Source organism: Neoarius graeffei, chromosome 10 (assembly GCF_027579695.1).
Source record: "Neoarius graeffei isolate fNeoGra1 chromosome 10, fNeoGra1.pri, whole genome shotgun sequence".
Classification (NCBI taxonomy): domain Eukaryota; kingdom Metazoa; phylum Chordata; class Actinopteri; order Siluriformes; family Ariidae; genus Neoarius; species Neoarius graeffei.
Genome location: NC_083578.1, coordinates 1,613,589 through 1,632,392, shown reverse-complemented (window position 1 = coordinate 1,632,392; position 18,804 = coordinate 1,613,589). Strand labels below are relative to the sequence as shown.

At 47.1% G+C, this 18,804-nt stretch overlaps 1 protein-coding gene across 1 annotated transcript; it reads left to right on the top strand.

Annotated features, from left to right (window-relative positions):
• Positions 1-8,241: 8,241 nt before the first annotated feature.
• On the top strand, positions 8,242-17,779 carry LOC132892679 (H-2 class II histocompatibility antigen, A-Q alpha chain-like). Its single transcript, XM_060930993.1, has 4 exons — positions 8,242-8,296; positions 8,369-8,626; positions 17,270-17,551; positions 17,633-17,779. Exons 1-4 carry the CDS (start codon positions 8,242-8,244, stop codon positions 17,752-17,754), a joined length of 717 nt encoding a protein of 238 aa, XP_060786976.1. The 3' UTR covers positions 17,755-17,779.
• The last annotated feature ends 1,025 nt before the right edge of the window (positions 17,780-18,804 follow it).

Sequence of the window (18,804 nt, the reverse complement as noted above, 5' to 3'; positions counted from 1 at the left end):
TCATAATAATGCGACCACAATTTACACTGCGTCTCCATGCAGCATTTAGGAGATGTGCAGAACCTCTTACAGAACTGTTTCATAGAAAGAACATATTCTCATGCTAGTTCACTCAGCCAGAGACTGAGAATACCATTGAGCTAAAACCTTGTTACAGGAGATTAGTACAATGTGAAGGAATTCACACAATAAGGTGTTTAAAAATACTATAACTGGAAGTGTGAACTCAAGTGCTTTAAATCTTTAGCCTCTTATCTGAAGAATAAAGAGGAAGTTCAGTCCACCACCTGGGTGCAGGCCAGAGAGTCTTGATGGGTGTCTTCCTTGTACCTTGACGGATGGTGAGTCCAGTTGAACCATGCTCGAGGCTTGAAGGGAATATAGGTGTAATAATTGCCTGAAGGTAGATGGACCGTGGTCTGATTTTGCTTCACAGGCAAGCATCAGTGTTTTAACTCTGAAGCAGGCAGCTACAGGAAGCCAGTGGTGGGAACGCAGCTGTGTGGTGGTATGGGAAACATGCGGAGGTTGGAAATAATTCTAGCACCTGCTTTCTAGATCAGTTGCAAGGATTGGATGGCATGCAGAGGAGCGAGTTGCAGTAGTCCAGTCTTGAGATGACAAGCGACTGAACAAGCACCTGAGTTCCATGGATCAAAATGGCTGGATCCTCCTGATGAGAACCTTGAATGACTCAGTCATGTTAGCAATGTGAGGCAAGAAGGATAGTTGGTTGAATCTGAATATTGTCCAGGGAAGTCATTAGATTCTGAGGTGGGGATGCATCTCCAGGGATAGACAGTCACTCAGTCTTCCTGGGATTTAATTTCAGCTGATGATCTGCCATCCATGATAAGATGTCTGCCAGAGTGTCCGATGAGGATGAGTTGAGTGTCATCAGAATATCATTGGTATGAAAACTCGTGTTAGGGTATGACCCCACTGAGAGGGTGGGTGCCATGGTGATATGGCCACAAATTCCAAGATTCATGAGGATGGACAGGAGAGTCTCGTGACTGTTGGTGTCAGAGGCTGCTGGATGGTTTGAGGAGGATGAGGACTGATGACAGTTTAGTTAATCAAGTGGCATGAAGCTTCTCAGCGATCGCCTCAAGGGCAGTTTTGTGGAGTCTGCTGCATAAAAGGTGACATATTCTACCCCTTTTCCACAAGTGGATAGAGTTTTCTGAGGTCTTAATGAAATGTCTGTGACATGCTTTGGTCAAAATACAACAAGGATGAAACCCCACAACTCCTGCTCCCCTTGTCGTAACAGCTCTGATCAGAACAGCTGATTTGAGAGTCTGTTCCTTTAAATGATAATGACTCCCTGCTCACCCCACCCCCTCTTCCACCAGCCAACCAGGTACCACTTTCCTTATGAATATTCATTCTCAAAGTCATTTCTCAGGCCATGAGTGGAGATACTCAGATGAGGGGGCGGGATCATTCTAATGAGCTCCTTTAGAAAGGGGAGCCTAATCTGAACGGCTTGTTCAAGCTCATGTTTTGTGAAATCGGCAGAACAAAATAAACGGAATAAACGGATTGTGTGTCGTATTTCAGAGTTTGTGGGTTGGTTGGCTCCAGATACCCAAATGTCTGTGCTCAAGCACTGAAAAAGTGAGTTTTTCATAATACGTCCCCTTTAATGCCAGACTGGTTGGCTCTTGGAGGTTGCTGTGGATAAGATAAAGAGACAGTTGATTGTACATCATGTTTTCAAGAACTTTAGAAACAAAAGGAAGAAGTGACACTGGTCAGTAGTTACTGATGACTGAGGGACTGTATCTTGAGTAAATTTCTTCAGAATGGAAAAAAAACACGCTGTGTTGAAGGCAGTCGGTACATGACCACATGCTGTGGAGTTGTTTATAACGGAGGTGATGAAGTCAGGTTTGTGAGATGGTCTGAAGTGTCTTGAAGATAAAAAGCCTTTAGTTTTGTCCAGAGAATACTCAGAGAATTATTGTGACCCTAAATGTATTATTACATGTATTATTATAATAAATGTATTATAATAATTATTATTATCATTATTGTGTAGTGGGGCGGCACGGTGGTGTAGTGGTTAGCACTGTCGCCTCACAGCAAGAAGGTCTGGGTTCGAGCCCCGTGGCCGGCGAGGGCCTTTCTGTGCGGAGTTTGCATGTTCTCCCCGTGTCCGCGTGGGTTTCTTCCGGGTGCTCCGGTTTCCCCCACAGTCCAAAGACATGCAGGTTAGGTTAACTGGTGACTCTAAATTGGCCGTAGGTGTGAATGTGAGTGTGAATGGTTGTCTGTGTCTATGTGTCAGCCCTGTGATGACCTGGCGACTTGTCCAGGGTGTACCCCGCCTTTTGCCTGTAGTCAGCTGGGATAGGCTCCAGCTTGCCTGCGACCCTGTAGAACAGGATAAAGCGGCTAAAGATAATGAGATGAGATTATTGTGTAGTGTTTAGCACTGTCGCTTCACAGCAAGAAGGTTATGGGTCCGAGCTCAGCGGCTGGCGAGGGCCTTTCTGTGCGGAGTTTGCATGTTCTCTGTGTCTGTATGGGTTTCCTCCGGGTGCTCCGGTTTCCCCCACAGTCCAAAGACATACAGGTTAGGATAACTGGTGTCTCTAAATTGACCGTAGGTGTGAATGTGAGTGTGAATGGTTGTTTGTCTCTGTGTCAGCCCTGCAATGACCTGGCGACTTGTTCAGGGTGAACCCCGCCTCTCACCCATAGTCAGCTGGGATAGGCTCCAGCTCACCTGCGACCCTGTAGAACAGGATAAGCGGCTACAGGTAATGGATGGATGGATGGATTATCAGTATTTTCCATTTCGTATCACCTGATGAACATTCAGTCATGTCTACGAGTTAGCTTTTCATACAGTATTACAAACACTAAAGTACAGTGGTGCTTGAAAGTTTGTGAACCCTTTAGAATTTTCTATATTTCTGCATAAATATGACCTAAAACATCATCAGATTTTCACACAAGTCCTAAATGTAGATAAAGAGAACCCAGTTAAATGAATGAGACAAAAATATTATACTTGGTCATTTATTTATTGAGGAAAATGATCCAATATTACATATCTGTGAGTGGCATAAGTATGTGAACCTTTGCTTTCAGTATCTGATGTGAGCCCCTTGTGCAGCAATAACTGCAACTAAACGTTTGCGGTAACTGTTGATCAGTCCTGCACACCAGCTTGGAGGAATTTTAGCCCGTTCCTCTGTACAGAACAGCTTCAACTCTGGGATGTTGGTGGGTTTCCTCACATGAACTGCTCGCTTCAGGTCCTTCCACAACATTTCCATTAGATTAAGGTCAGGACTTTGACTTGGCCATTCGAAAACATTAATCTTCTTTAACCATTCTTTGGTAGAACGACTTGTGTGCTTAGGGTTGTTGTCTTGCTGCATGACCCGCCTTCTCTTGAGATTCAGTTCATGGACAGATGTTCTGACATTTTCCTTTAGAATTCACTGGTATAATTCAGAATTCTTTGTTCCATCAATGATGGCAAGCCGTCCTGGCCCAGATGCAGCAAAACAGGCCCAAACCATAATACTACCACCACCATGTTTCACAGATGGGATAAGGTTCTTATGCTGGAATGCAGTGTTTTCCTTTCTCCAAACATAACGCTTCTCATTTCAACCAAAATGTTCTATTTTGGTCTCATCTGTCCACAAAACATTTTTCCAATAGCTTTCTGGCTCGTCCACATGATCTGTAGCAAACTGCAGACAAGCAGCAATGTTCTTTTTGGACAGCAGTAGCTTTCTCCTTGCAACCCTGCCATGCACACCATTGTTGTTCAGTGTTCTCCTGATGGTGGACTCATGAATATTAACATTAGCCAATGTGAGAGAGGCCTTCAGTTGCTTAGAAGTTACTCTGAGGTCCTTTGTGACCTCGCCGACTATTACACACCTTGCTCTTGGAGTGATCTTTGTTGGTCGACCACTCCTGGGGAGGGTAACAATGGTCTTGAATTTCCTCCATTTGTACACAATCTGTCTGACTGTGGATTGGTGGAGTCCAAACTCTTTAGAGATGGTTTTGTAACCTTTTCCAGCCTGATGAGCATCAACAACATTTTTTCTGAGGTCCTCAGAAATCTCCTTTGTTCGTGCCATGATACACTTCCACAAACGTGTTGTGAAGATCAGACTTTGATAGATCCCTGTTCTTTAAATAAAACAGGGTGCCCACTCACACCTGACTGTCATCCCATTGATTGAAAACACCTGACTCTAATTTCACCTTCAAATTAACTGCTAATCCTAGAGGTTCACATACTTTTGCCACTCACAGATATGTAATATTGGATCATTTTCCTCAATAAATAAATGACCAAGTATAATATTTTTGTCTCATGTGTTTAACTGGGTTCTCTTTATCTACTTTTAGGACTTGTGTGAAAATCTGATGACGTTTTAGGTCATATTTATGCAGAAATATAGAAAATTCTAAAGGGTTCACAAACTTTCAAGCACCACTATATGTGCATACTGTGAAGAAAAATTAATTCATATTTATCAATTTTAGGGCCCATTTACACGAGGACGCTGTTGGGTAAAAACGACTAAATATTTTATCGGAAGTGCCTTTTGTCTGCACGGGGACGGCGTTTTCAAGGCTGAAAAACAGAAAAAATTGAAAATGCCTTCCAGAGTGGATAAGTTAAAAACAGCCCCCATTGCATATCTATCTAAACTACCCAATACGTGAAACTCTGCTCGGATCTGCTCACGTCGGGTACGCGTTTACGTCATATACTGTACATGCCAGCCCAGGAAGTAAGAAAGTGAGTAAAAAAGTAAGAGCATGTCTGATTACATCGATCCAACGGACCTTCAAGCTACTCTGGCAGCTTTAATAAACGTCCAGGAGTCCTTCGAACATCTATACTGAATCTGCACATATACCGTTAATGAACAGAGGTGGGTATAGTATGCTCTTACTTTTTTACTTACTTTCTTACTTACCATAGCCAGAGTAGTCAAAGTTTTCGCAGCACAGATGTGCAGATCAGACAAGACGGAAGACGTTGTGCATGCGTGCAGACATGGCGGAGGTCTTTCACAGCACCACCTAGCCGCCTGGCATGCACATCCGTTTGAGTTCCACACATTTATGCGTCACCATATAGACGCAGATTTCCTCCTTGAAAACAGTCGTGTGAGAAAAAAAGTGAGAACGAAAACGGACTTTTGCGTTTTTGTTTCAGACCGTCCCTGTGTAAAGTGGGCCTTAATTCTGTGAGAGTGAAATAGGTTCCAGCTTGCCTGCGACCCTGTAGAACAGGATAAAGCGGCTAGAGATGATGAGATGAGATATGAGAGTGAAATATGAAAGTGAAGAGTTGTTTTTTTTTCTTACTGGAGCCTCCTGTCACACAGAGAATGTGATTGGGTAGTTTATAAGGAAGTTGTTAGGGTTTTGCTGGGAATCAAACCCGGGTTGCTGGTGTAAGGATCCAGCAAATCCCCACTAGGCCACCAGGGGAATGACTCAAGTGCAGAGGCATGAGGCAAAAGTAGAAAGTAGCAAAAACAGTTTATTTACCACACACACACACACACACCAATCCAGGGCAAAAAAAAAAAAAAAAGTAATCCAACACTGGGAAAACAAAGGAAAAATAAAATCCAAAAGTTCAAAAGTCCAAAAAAGGCAAAATGCTCAGAAGATCAAAAAGGTCAAAAACAAAATCCACAAAGTCCAAAAGAAAGAAGAAAAAACCAAGAATACAAAGACACAGGCAAGGTACATGGGAACAGAGGGAACTAGCACTAACAGGCATAGCATAGGAAAAAGACTCCGTGACAAGGGAACAAACAGAGGGGTATTTATACACAAACTAATTAAGGACAGGGCAGGGCAGGAAACAGGCAATAAGACAAACACAGAACACAGTGGTGACCTCTAGAGGCCCAAAACAAACATGACCAGAAAAGGAAATAACAGTGGCCTCTAGAGGCCAAAACAGTCCCAGTCCTAACAGGACCCCCCCAGGAGCGTCTCCTGACATTCCCAGGATGATCAGGATGGGCCGAATGGAAGTCCTGACAAAGTTCTTTATCGAGTATGTCCCGAGCTGGGACTCAGCCTATATGAGGGTTGTGGCAGGTAAGCCAAGGGAGACCTAGAATAACTGGGAACTCAGGTGAAGGAATCAGGTGCAGGGATATTTCTTCCTTGTGACCTTGAGACTGTAGGAAGACTGGAGAAGTTACTTGGGTGACTCTTCCGTCACCTAAGGCTTGGCCATCCAGGGCAGGCACAGACAGTGGGACTTCAAGAGGTGCAGTCGGGACACTGATACTTTGGGCGAAGTGAATATCCATAAAGTTTCCAGCCACCCCTGAGTCTAACAAGGCTTGACAAGAGTGGACGGACTCACGCCAGGAGATGGAGACTGGGATGTAGATTCCTTGGCCAGGGAGTCCGGGAGAGAGGGTAGGCCCCGTCACAACCCTCCCTCGGCTGGACGGGGCAGTCCTTTTCCCAAGAGCTCGGGACATGATGCTCGGAAGTGACCAGGCTTGCCACAGTAGATGCAGCACTTGTCCCTCCTTCTGCGCTCCCTCTCGGCTATGGAGAGACGAGTACGGCCCACTTGCATGGGTTCTGGACAGTCACTGGAGGAGGTAGACGGGCTCCAGGTAGAGGCAGGGAGGCCGGGGAGACTCAGGACTTGGTGGCGTTCTCTCATCCTGTTGTCCAGACAAGTAGAATGTGAGATCAGTGTTTCGAGGTCACTTGGGCATCCGATAGAAGCCAGACAGACCATGGTGGAAGGCTGACACCAGGGCAGTCTCGTTCCATCCACTTACTGCTGCGAGCATCCGGAACGAGATGGCGTAGTCTGCGACGCTTCCCCCTTGCCAGATGGACATGAGCTTTCTGGCTACATCTTTACTGATGTCTGCTTGATTGAAGACACGCAGCATCTCCTCAGTAAACAGCTGGAAATCAGAGCACTCAGATCCTTGTCTCTGCCAGATAGCAGTAGCCCAGGCCTTACCAGCTAACAAGGTTATCACAAAGGCAATTTTGCGGCGATCCGTAGTGTAGGTGGTAGGCTGAAGCTCAAAGGTGAGTTGACACTGGCTAAGGTCGACACTCACTGCGCTTGCTATCATACCTCTGTGGTGCAGGAAGGCTGGGTTCACAAGGTGAAGGCAGCATGGCAGGAGGAGGAGATGGGGGCAGAGAAGTCAGCTGTGCCAGGGTTCTCCCAATCTGCTGAAGCAGTACCTCGTGGTGAGCAAGGGTCTCACGTTGGCTTGCGAGAGTCCGTCCATGAGCGTCCATGGTGGATCTGAGGCGTGTTAACGCAGCCATCATACCCTGAAGGTTGGCTGGGTAGACAGATGAAGAAGCCTCTGCTGAGTTGGTCATGACGGAGTCTTTCTGTTAGGGTTTTGCTGGGAATCAAATCCAGGTCGCTGGTGTAATGATCCAGCAAACCCCCACTAGGCCACCAGGGGAATGACTCAAGTGCAGAGGTGTGAGGTGAAAGTAGAAAGTAGCAAAAACAGTTTATTTATACTATATACACTATATACAATCCAGGGCAAAAAAAAAAGTATAATCCAACACTGGGAAGACAAAGGAAAAATAAAATATCCAAAAGTTCAAAAGTCCAAAAAGGAAAAGGCAAAAATGCAAAACACTCAGATCAAAAAGGTCAAAAACAAAATCCACAAAGTCCAAAAGAAAGAAGCAAAAACCAAGAATACAAAGACACAGGCAAGGTACATGGGAACAGAGGGAATTAGCACTAACAGGCATAGCATAGGAAAAAGACTCCATGACAAGGGAACAAACAGAGGGGTATTTATACACAAACTAATTAAGGACAGGGCGGGGCAGGAAACAGGCAATAAGACAAAAACAAAACACAGAACACAGTGGTGACCTCTAGAGGCCCAAAACAAACATGACCAGAAAAGGAAATAACAGTGGCCTCGAGAGGCCAAAACGGTCCCAGTCCTCACAGAAGTAGTACATTTATTATCCTCCTGAGAATCAACTCATAGACTTGTGTCCTCTGTAGTTGACATTTATTTTACATGCACACCCTCTTACTCTTTCAAGCTATTCACTTGAATCCTTGTGTCTTGTAAAGAGTACATCCTGGGCTTTCCGATGATATATCATGTGACTAGGAGGGTTGCCGAGTAATAGAGAAAGAGAGAGAGAGAGAGACTCTACAGGTTGAACATGTTACTTTATGTGGACTGTGACACGATGAAGCTCTGTATGATTCTCGTCCTTTTACCGATTCTGCGAGTGAATGCTTCCTGTAAGTAGATGAAGAACAGAATAGAATAGAATAAACAAATGTTTTATCATTAATCAGATTTTTTTTCTCCAGTTGAGGTCGGGCCCTTGTTCACTACACTGTCTGGCTGCAGTGACTCTGGGAACGAATCCCAGTTCCTCGTGAGTCTGAATCAGAATGAAATATTGTATGAAGATTTTGAGGCCCAGCAACAGATCAGCAGATTGCCTCCATTTATCGGTCAACTGGATCTTCCAGATTTTTATGTGACAGCAGTTAATAACAGAGACAGATGTCTTCTGAACATCAAGAGAACGAGAAAATTGGTTGGAAGTCCAGCTGAGTCCGAAGGTGATGAGATTAACGTTACACGTTATTGTTCGATCAGTTTGCTGTAAAGCTCTTTAATTGTCACTGAGTACTCCTCGGTCATGATGTTTTCCAGTTTAGCTTTATTCTTTAATTATTTACATGACTAAATGCACACTGTTCAGTTCATGACACCACTGATGGAAATATAAAACATCAATATCATTATTCCTGTAGTAATGTGTTTATTAGCTATAACGTTAATTACTTAGACGAACAAAGTATATGTTATTTTCTAAGGCCACACCAGAAAAAGAAAAAAAGGATCAGTAACATGTTAAAACATGAAGAGTTCATTGTTAACAAGACAGAGATGCTCACAAGTCGTTTTTTTTTTTTGCCAGTCTCAAGTGTCTGATGGTTGTAATGAGCTCTCATGTGCTGCATTCCAGCGGCTCTGATGAGAAAACTGCAGTACGTATTCAAAGGAATTCAAGGAAAGCATGTGATGCTAGATCATGACTCCTTTATCTATTAGCATGCTAAATAGCTGATGTTGAGCTAATACTTTTGATAACGAGCGCTAGCATTAACACCTCTTTCACATCACCAGCTGACTGACCTTTTCAGCTGATAAAATGTGATCCAACATCCTTTATTCTGATACCACACACCTTGCACTGAGCCAATCTTTTGTTTGGGTCTTGTGTGAAAGCCAAAGCCAAAGTTTATCACTAATGACAGAGCAGTTGCAGATGAGCTCTCCATGGGCTTGGTGTTGTTGCTGACATACTGCAGCTTACAGTCATCTGTGGCCGCATGCATATGGAGAGGATATTACACAGTGGTACAAAGATATGAAGTTTATCTTTGAGTGGTGAATGGATATATCACCAGTGAAAATACAACCCCGATTCCAAAAAAGTTGGGACAAAGTACAAATTGTAAATAAAAACGGAATGCAATGATGTGGAAGTTTCAAAATTCCATATTTTATTCAGAATAGAACATAGATGACATATCAAATGTTTAAACTGAGAAAAATTAGGTGATTTTAAATTTCATGACAACAACACATCTCAAAAAAGTTGGGACAAGGCCATGTTTACCACTGTGAGACATCCCCTTTTCTCTTTACAACAGTCTGTAAACGTCTGGGGACTGACGGAGACAAGTTGCTCAAGTTTAGGGATAGGAATGTTAACCCATTCTTGTCTAATGTAGGATTCTAGTTGCACAACTGTCTTAGGTCTTTTTTGTCGTATCTTCCGTTTTATGATGCGCCAAATGTTTTCTATGGGTGAAAGATCTGGACTGCAGGCTGGCCAGTTCAGTACCCGGACCCTTCTTCTACGCAGCCATGATGCTGTAATTGATGCATGTAGCAGTCCATGTAGGTGGGTGGAGCACAGAAGGACGGCAGGACAGAACTGATTTCACAAACTCTCTTTTATTCAGCTTTTCAGCGTTAAATATATGTTCCCACACACTCAGACACACGCGCACACATCAGCCGTCTGGTTGTGGAGAGAGAGAGCTCCCTCTGCTCTCGCTCTCTCTCCTTAAATAGGGCGCGGTCAGTGGGAAGACACACAAACACATTAATTAACAACAGGTGTAGTGATTCTGCCACTTAACTTCCCCGACTCCGCCCTCCTGTCACAGACCGATGCTAGACCACGCCCCCGCTGCCACATACCCCCACCGCCCGACTCAGGCTGGGCAGCCGTCCGGCCCGCAGCCGACTCCCCCCATTGACGGGAGAGGAAGTCCGCCACGACCATCTGCGCCCCCGGCCTGTGGATCACCTTGAAGTTAAAGGGTTGGAGTGCCAGATACCAACGGGTGATCCACTCATTGGCATCCTTCATGCGGTGGAGCCACTGGAGGGGCGCGTGGTCCGAACAGAGGGTGAAAGGGCATCCCAGCAGGTAGTAGACCCCGAAGCCGTTTGTTTTCAGGATAATGGCTGGCTGATGAAATTATTGGCTGGCTAGCTGACTCAGCCAAAACCTTAATGGCTGCTGCAGCCACCAAAATGTTTATGGCTACAAATGGCTGATACTGGACGTCACTGTGTGGCATATATCCGGGCGAACGGATCAAACAAATGGGGGGAATAAATAGCAAATTACCACAGGTCCCCTGGTCTCTTACTTCATTGTAAATATAAATCTAGCAAGATTGTAGTTCAATGCTAATAATAAGCTAATCTGGATTGTTCGAGGAAGGCATCTAGCTATCTACTCTCACTAGCAATGACCAGTGAAGGACTGGCAGCTATCTTACTATGATGAAAGTAGAGTGGTGGAGTACTTTTTTTTTATCAATCTCGAAGTATGTGAAACAAACAAACAAACAAAAAAAATACCTTTACACTTTCCCTCAGCAGCGGCAAAGAATGCAGCCATCTCGTCGATATCGGAGTCGATTGATGCTCTGGGTGGGTTCCCGGGTTCCCCAGTGTATCGTGGTAACGGTGTGAGGGGCGGGAAGCCAGACAGGTAGTCACAACGGCAAGCTTGTGGTGGCTCTCTGTGCTGTGATATCAGTTCTAAATCTCTACAGTGTATGCCTATACGTCTCTATTGTGTTACTACTAGTGTGTACAGTTGATCATGTTTGTGTCACTTTTCTTGTAGCTCATGATGTGGATAAACCCATTATTTGATGTACACAATTCTTAGTGGCTCAGCCAAATTTTATTAGATAGTGGCTCAAATTGGCTTACAAAATTATTGGCTGGCGGCGGCTCAAATTCTAAATGGCGGTTTTAGCGGCGCCTGGCGGCAGCTTCGGGGTCTAGCAGGTAGTATCGGAGGGCGAGGACCGCCCACTTGATCGCCAGGCACTCCTTCTCGATGGTACTGTAGCGCCCCTCACACACCGACAGCTTGCGACTAATGTACAAGACGGGGCGATCCTCCCCCTCCACCTGCTGGGACAAAACGGCCTCCAGCCCTCTGTCCGAAGCATCCGTCTGCAACATAAAGGGGAGAGAAAAGTCAGGGGAGTGTAAAAGTGGCCCCCCACACAGTGCAGCCTTAACCTTAGAAAAAGCCCGCTGGCATTGCTCCGTCCACTGGACCGGATCTGGTGCCCCCTTTTTAGTGAGATCAGTCAGCGGGCTGGTGATGTCCGAATAATTAGGCATAAACCTACGATAATAGCCAGCCAGCCCCAGGAACTGTCTCACCCCCTTTTTGGTCTTGGGCCTTGGGCAGGCCGCAATCGCTGCAGTCTTGTTAATTTGGGGACGCACCTGCCCGTTGCCCAAGTGGAAGCCCAGATACCATACTTCCACCCGCCCAATCGCACACTTCTTCGGGTTGGCCGTGAGACCCGCCCGCCTCAGCGACCTAAGGACGGCCCTCAGGTGTTGTAGGTGCCGCGGCCAGTCATTACTATAAATAATGATATCGTCTAAGTACGCGGCTGCATAGGTGGCGTTGGGGCGGAGGACCCTGTCCATCAGCCGCTGAAACGTAGCGGGCACCCCAAACAGCCCAAAAGGAAGTGTGACGAATTGGTGTAAGCTGAACTGTGTGGAAAAGGCCGTTTTTTCATGGGATAATGGAGTCAAGGGGATCTGCCAATAACCCTTTGTTAAATCCAGTGTCAAGTAAAAACGAGCCGTGCCTAGCCGATCGAGCAACTCATCAATACGAGGCATTGGGTACGCATCGAATTTAGACACCGCGTTGACTTTTCTATAGTCCACACAGAACCGGACCGACCCATCGGCCTTGGGTACCAAGACCACCGGGCTGCTCCAGTCACTGTGGGACTCCTCGACGATGCCCATTTCGAGCATGGCCTCGAGTTCTTCCCGAACCACCTTTTTCTTGTGTTCGGGTAACCTGTAAGGGCGGCTACACACTATCACCCCCGGGGGCATCTCAATGTGGTGTTCTATGAGGTTAGTGCAGCCGGGCAGGGGTGAGAACACGTCCGAAAACTCGGTCTGCAACTGGGCAACCTCCGCGAGTTGGGTCGGGGAGAGGTGGTCTCCACAGGGGACCGGAGAGGGACGTGATGCTAATGTTCCTTTTTGAACCTCCGGCCCCAGCTCCGCCTTCTCCGGAACCACCGACACCAACGCCACGGGGACCTTCTCATTCCAGAGTTTGAGTAGGTTGAGGTGGTAAATCTGTAGCGCCCCACCCCTGTCCGTTCGCTTCACCTCATAGTCGACGTTCCCGACTCGCCGTGTGCCCTGAAAGGGTCCTTGCCACTTGGCGACTAATTTAGAGCTCGATGTGGGCAACAGTATGAGTACTTTCTCTCCCGGTGCAAACTCTCTAAGGCGCGTACCCTTGTCGTACAGGCGGGTTTGCCGTTCTTGGGCCTGCCGCAAATTCTCCTGGGTTAGATGTGTGAGTGTGTGGAGTTTTGCGCGCAGGTCAATAACGTATTGAATTTCATTTTTGCTTGGTGAAGGTCCCTCCTCCCAATTTTCTCGCAGCACGTCTAAAATGCCGCGCGGCTTACGCCCATATAATAATTCAAACGGGGAGAATCCCGTGGAGGCTTGGGGGACCTCTCGCACTGCAAAGAGCAAGGGTTCGAGCCATTTATCCCAGTTACGCGCATCCTCACTTACAAATTTTTTAATTATGTTTTAAAGGGTGCGATTAAACCATTCCACTAAACCGTCCATTTGTGGGTGATACACGCTGGTGCAGATCGGCTTAATACCTAATAACCCATACAGTTCGTTCAATGTTAGTGACATAAACGAGGTGCCTTGATCAGTCAGAATCTCTTTCGGGATTCCAACTCGGGAGATGACGCGGAAGAACGCCTCCGCAATACTGCGTGCTGAGATATTGCGAAGAGGCATGGCTTCCGGGTATCGCATTGCATAGTCCACCAGAACTAATATAAAGTGGTACCCTCCTGCTGACCGATCTAATGGCCCGACGAGATCCATCCCAATGCTTTCGAACGGGGTCTCGATTAACGGTAGAGGGCGCAAAGGCGCTTTTGGAATGGCAGCTGGATTTACTAACTGGCATTCGCGGCATGCCATACACCACCTACGTACATCGCCGCGAATCCCCGGCCAATAGAATCGGGCCATTATTCGGGCTAGTGTTTTATCCTGCCCTAAGTGTCCAGCCATGGGATTAAAGTGAGCTGCCTGGAATACCAATTCCCGGCGGCTCTTCGGAATTAAAAGCTGCGTGACTCGCTCTTTAGTTTGAGTGTCCTGCGGTACTCAGTATAATCTATCCTTCATAATCGTGAAGTAGGGGAAGGACGGGGTGGCGTTCGGCTGGAGCGTTTGACCATCGATTACTCTCACTTGGTCAAACGCATGCTGCAGAGTCTCGTCTCATGACTGCTCTAATGGGAAATCCGCGAGGGATTCCCCAATAGAGAGAGGAGGAGCCGGCAGCTCCTCACTCTGACGTGGAGATGACATAGATGGCTCTGTGACAGCTGCTCCCGCCAAAGCGACACCGGGACCTCCCCCTGTCAAATGGCAGGACCCACTCTTTACTAGGCGTCATTAAACCCCAAAATCCCGGCCAATCAGTCCCCAAAATTAAAGTGTGGGTAAGGCGAGGATTAACCACCGCCTTCACTATAAATTTCCCCCTCTGAAAATAATGTGGACCGACACCAAATGGTAGCGGTGAACATCCCCGTGCACACACAACACCTTCACCCCTTGTGCTCCCCCCAATGCCTCGTCTTGAACCAGGCTTTGGCAAATTGAGGTCTGATTACAACCAGAATCCACCAACGCCTGATATGTAGCCCCTTGGATACTCACCGGTATGCGATACGCTCCGGCCCGATCGAGGGCGGCCTCTGGCGCGTCGGGGATCCAAACCACCGCGCCCACCTCCATCGCCATGCACTGCTGTTGAAGGTGGCCCGGCTCCCCGCAGCGCCAGCAAACCGGCCCGGGCTTTCCCTCTGCACCGGTGATCTGGGGCTCACTCACCTGAGGTGGGGGAGAGACAGACACAGAAGGGAGAAATGGGAGGGCACCGCGGGTGCGGCGGGCTGGCTGGGGTGGTGCCTGCCCCCGCCTCCGCAGTGGGGGAATGGGGAGAGGACAGGACACAGGAGGAGGGGGAGAGAGAGAGAGAGAAGAGGAGAGAAGAGAAGATGCCATCTGCTGTCCTGCCGCCGGGACAGCCGCCAGATGATCCTCCGCCAGCTCGATTGCCTGATCCAGCGACGCCGGGCGGTGGCACTGGACCCACTCTGCGGTTCCCGCTGGTAAACGCGTGACAAACTGTTCCAGTACCACCTGGTCGATGAGTCCCTCAGCGTCACAACTGTCGGCCCTCAACCACTGCCAGCCGGCGTCCCGGAGTTGCTGGCCAAACGCAAACGGCCGGCCGACTTCCTCCAAGCACAGAGCATGGATACGCTGATGTTGTTGCTCTGGGGTGCGTCCCACCCGCTGGAGAACGGCCCGGCGAAGGTCCGTGTAGGCCAGCCGGCGGTCGGCGGGGAGCTGTAGCGCAGCCAGCTGCGCCTCTCCTGTTAGCAGGGGGAGGAGGCGCGCCGCGTGCTGTTCCACCGGCCACCCCGAGGTCTCTGCTACCTGCTCAAAGAGCGTGAAGAATGCCTCGGGGTCGTCCTGCGGGCCCATCTTCATGAGGGTGAGGGGGGAAGGGCCCGCGGCGGTGGAGATGGTGGACCCCGCCGACACGAGGAGGTGCCAGAACGCCCGACGATCTTCCTGTTGCACCAGCACCAGGGCCTCGAATCGTTGTTCTTGCTCCTTTTGGAAGGCATGCAGTGCCTGGTGCTGGCTTTGTTGGGCCGTGGCGAGGGCGTGAATCAGGTCGGCAAAGGTGGAGGACTCCATGGGGCTGTTGTCTTCTGTGCTCTGGTCCTGGGTTCCGGCACCACTGTAGCAGTCCATGTAGGTGGGTGGAGCACAGAAGGACGGCAGGAGAGAACTAATTTCACAAACTCTCATTTATTCAGCTTTTCAGCATTAAATATATGTTCCCACACACTCAGACACATGCACACACATCAGCTGTCTGGTTGTGGAGAGAGAGAGCTCCCTCTGCTCTCGCTCTCTCTCCTTAAATAGGGCGCGGTCACTGGGAAGACACACAAACACATTAATTAACAACAGGTGTAGTGATTCTGCCACTTAACTTCCCCGACTCCACCCTCCTGTCACAGACCGATGCTAGACCACGTCCCCGCTGCTACAATGCAGTATGTGGTTTGGCATTGTCATGTTGGAAAATGCAAGGTCTTCCCTGAAAGAGACATCATCTGGATGGGAGCATATGTTGCTCTAGAACCTGGATATACCTTTCAGCATTGATGGTGTCTTTCCAGATGTGTAAGCTGCCCATGCCACACGCACTAATGCAACCACATACCATCAGAGATGCAGGCTTCTGAATTGAGCGCTGATAACAACTTGGGTTGTCCTTCTCCTCTTTAGTCCGAATGACACGGCGTCCCTGATTTCCATAAAGAACTTCAAATTTTGATTCGTCTGACCACAGAACAGTTTTCCACTTTGCCACAGTCCATTTTAAATGAGCCTTGGCCCAGAGAAGACGTCTGCGCTTCTGGATCGTGTTTAGATACGGCTTCTTCTTTGAACTATAGAGTTTTAGCTGGCAACGGTGGATGGCACGGTGAATTGTGTTCACTGATAATGTTCTCTGGAAATATTCCTGAGCCCATTTTGTGATTTCCAATACAGAAGCATGCCTGTATGTGATGCAGTGCCATCTAAGGGCCCGAAGATCACGGGCACCCAGTATGGTTTTCCGGCCTTGACCCTTACGCACAGAGATTCTTCCAGATTCTCTGAATCTTTTGATGATATTATGCACTGTAGATGATGATATGTTCAAACTCTTTGCAATTTTACACTGTCGAACTCCTTTCTGATATTGCTCCACTATTTGTCAGCGCAGAATTAGGGGGATTGGTGATCCTCTTCCCATCTTTACTTCTGAGAGCCGCTGCCACTCCAAGATGCTCTTTTTATACCCAGTCATGTTAATGACCTATTGCCAATTGACCTAATGAGTTGCAATTTGGTCCTCCAGCTGTTCCTTTTTTGTACCTTTAACTTTTCCAGCCTCTTATTGCCCCTGTCCCAACTTTTTTGAGATGTGTTGCTGTCATGAAATTTCAAATGAGCCAATATTTGGCATGAAATTTCAAAATGTCTCACTTTCGACATTTGATATGTCGTCTATGTTCTATTGTGAATACAATATCAGTTTTTGAGATTTGCAAATTATTGCATTCCGTTTTTATTTACAATTTGTACTTTGTCCCAACTTTTTTGGAATCGGGGTTGTAGTTTTCAACATGAGAAGATAAACTTCATATCTTCACCCTACAGTGTAATGTTCTTTATATTACATAGACATATCCACAAAAAAACACTCAAGTTAATGAAAATAATTTTAATTTTTAACCGGTTCATCATTTTGACAACACGCATCTAGTCAGCGGGAAAACACTGGGAGTGACGTCATCGGAGTGAAATATGGGGAATTATTACACATACAGGACACTTTTTCAATGGAATAAAAACTATTCCCTTTGATAAAATAGTTCTGTATAGAATGTTATACTGAACTTGATACAAAATGCAAATGTGATTCCAAAAACATGCACTCAGAGATATTTACACACTTTATCTAAAATTCGTGGCTTTTTTTTTTTCAGAGCCTCCAGAAGTGAGCATCTACCCAAAACACAACATAGAGTCTGGAGTAGAAAATAACTTCATCTGCTTTATGAAGAATTTCTATCCTCCACACATCAAAGTTAACTGGATGAGGAACGGTGAGTCAGTGACAGAGGGAGTGTACAACAGCCAGCTTTCAATGAACACAGACGGAACTTTCAATTCATTCTCCATCCTGACGAGTTCTCCGACTGAAGGAGATGAATACAGCTGCACGGTGGAGCATGAAGCTCTGGACTCACCTCAGACTAGAACATGGGGTGAGAAACATCTTCACTGGATTTATTTCACTTTATTTTACTTCATAACACTGACTCAGTGTGTGTGTGTGTGTTCCACAGGTGAACCAGTGGTAATTCAGAGTGTAATTCCGACGGTGGTGTTTGCAGTGGGAATTGCTGTTGGAATACTGGGATTAGCTATAGGAATGTTCTTCATCATTAAAGCATCATGTTCCTGTTAAACTTTTTAACAGGATCTGTATGAACACTGGCAACTGGACTTTTTTCTCTCTTGAAATTAATAAGATTTAAAAAAAAACACACACAACTTGTCATGTGACCTGTCCTGAAGAGCTTTACCAAAGGCTTTACCTCTGACACTGGAGACTCCTTCCATAAATGTTAAATAAACACATTTCTCCTTACAGGAAACTTCACTGATTACACACTTTTTACAACCAGAGGTATGACGGCAAGCACAGTGAGTGTCGAGAGTTCCTTACCCAGTGTCAACTCACCTTTGAGCTTCAGCCTAAGATTGCCTTTGTGATAACCTTGTTAGCTGGTAAGGCGCGAGCCTGGGCTACTGCTATCTGGCAGAGACAGGGACCTGAGTGCTCTGATTTCCAGCTGTTTACTGAGGAGATGCTGCGTGTCTTCGATCAAGCAGACATCAGTAAAGACGCAGCCAGAAAGCTCATATCCATCTGGCAAGGGGGAAGCATCGCAGACTATGCCATCTTGTTCTGGACACTTGCAGCAGTAAGTGGATTGGTCAGCCTTCCACCATGGTCTGTCTGACCCCATCAAAGATGGTCTGGCTTCTATCGGATGCCCAAGTGACCTCGAAACACTGATCTCACATTCTACTTGTCTGGACAACAGGATTAGAGAACGCCACCAAGTACTGAGCCTCCCTGGCCCCCCTCTACCTGGAGCCCATCTACCTCCTCCAGTGACTGTCCAGAACCCATGCAAGTGGGTCGTACTCGCCTCTCTGCATCTGAGAGGGAGCGCAGAAGGAGGGACAAGTGCTGCATCTACTGTGGCAAGTCTGGTAACTTCCGAGCATCATGTCCCGAACTCTCGGGAAAAGGACCGCCCCGTCCAGCCGAGGGAGGGTTATGATGGGGCCTACCCTCTCTCCCAGACTCCCTGGCCAAGGAATCTACATCCCGGTCTCCATCTCCTGGGGTGAGTCCGTCCACTCTTGTCAAGCCTTGTTAGCCTCAGGGGCGGCTGGAAACTTTATGGATATCCACTTCGCCCAAAGCATCAATGTCCCGACTGCG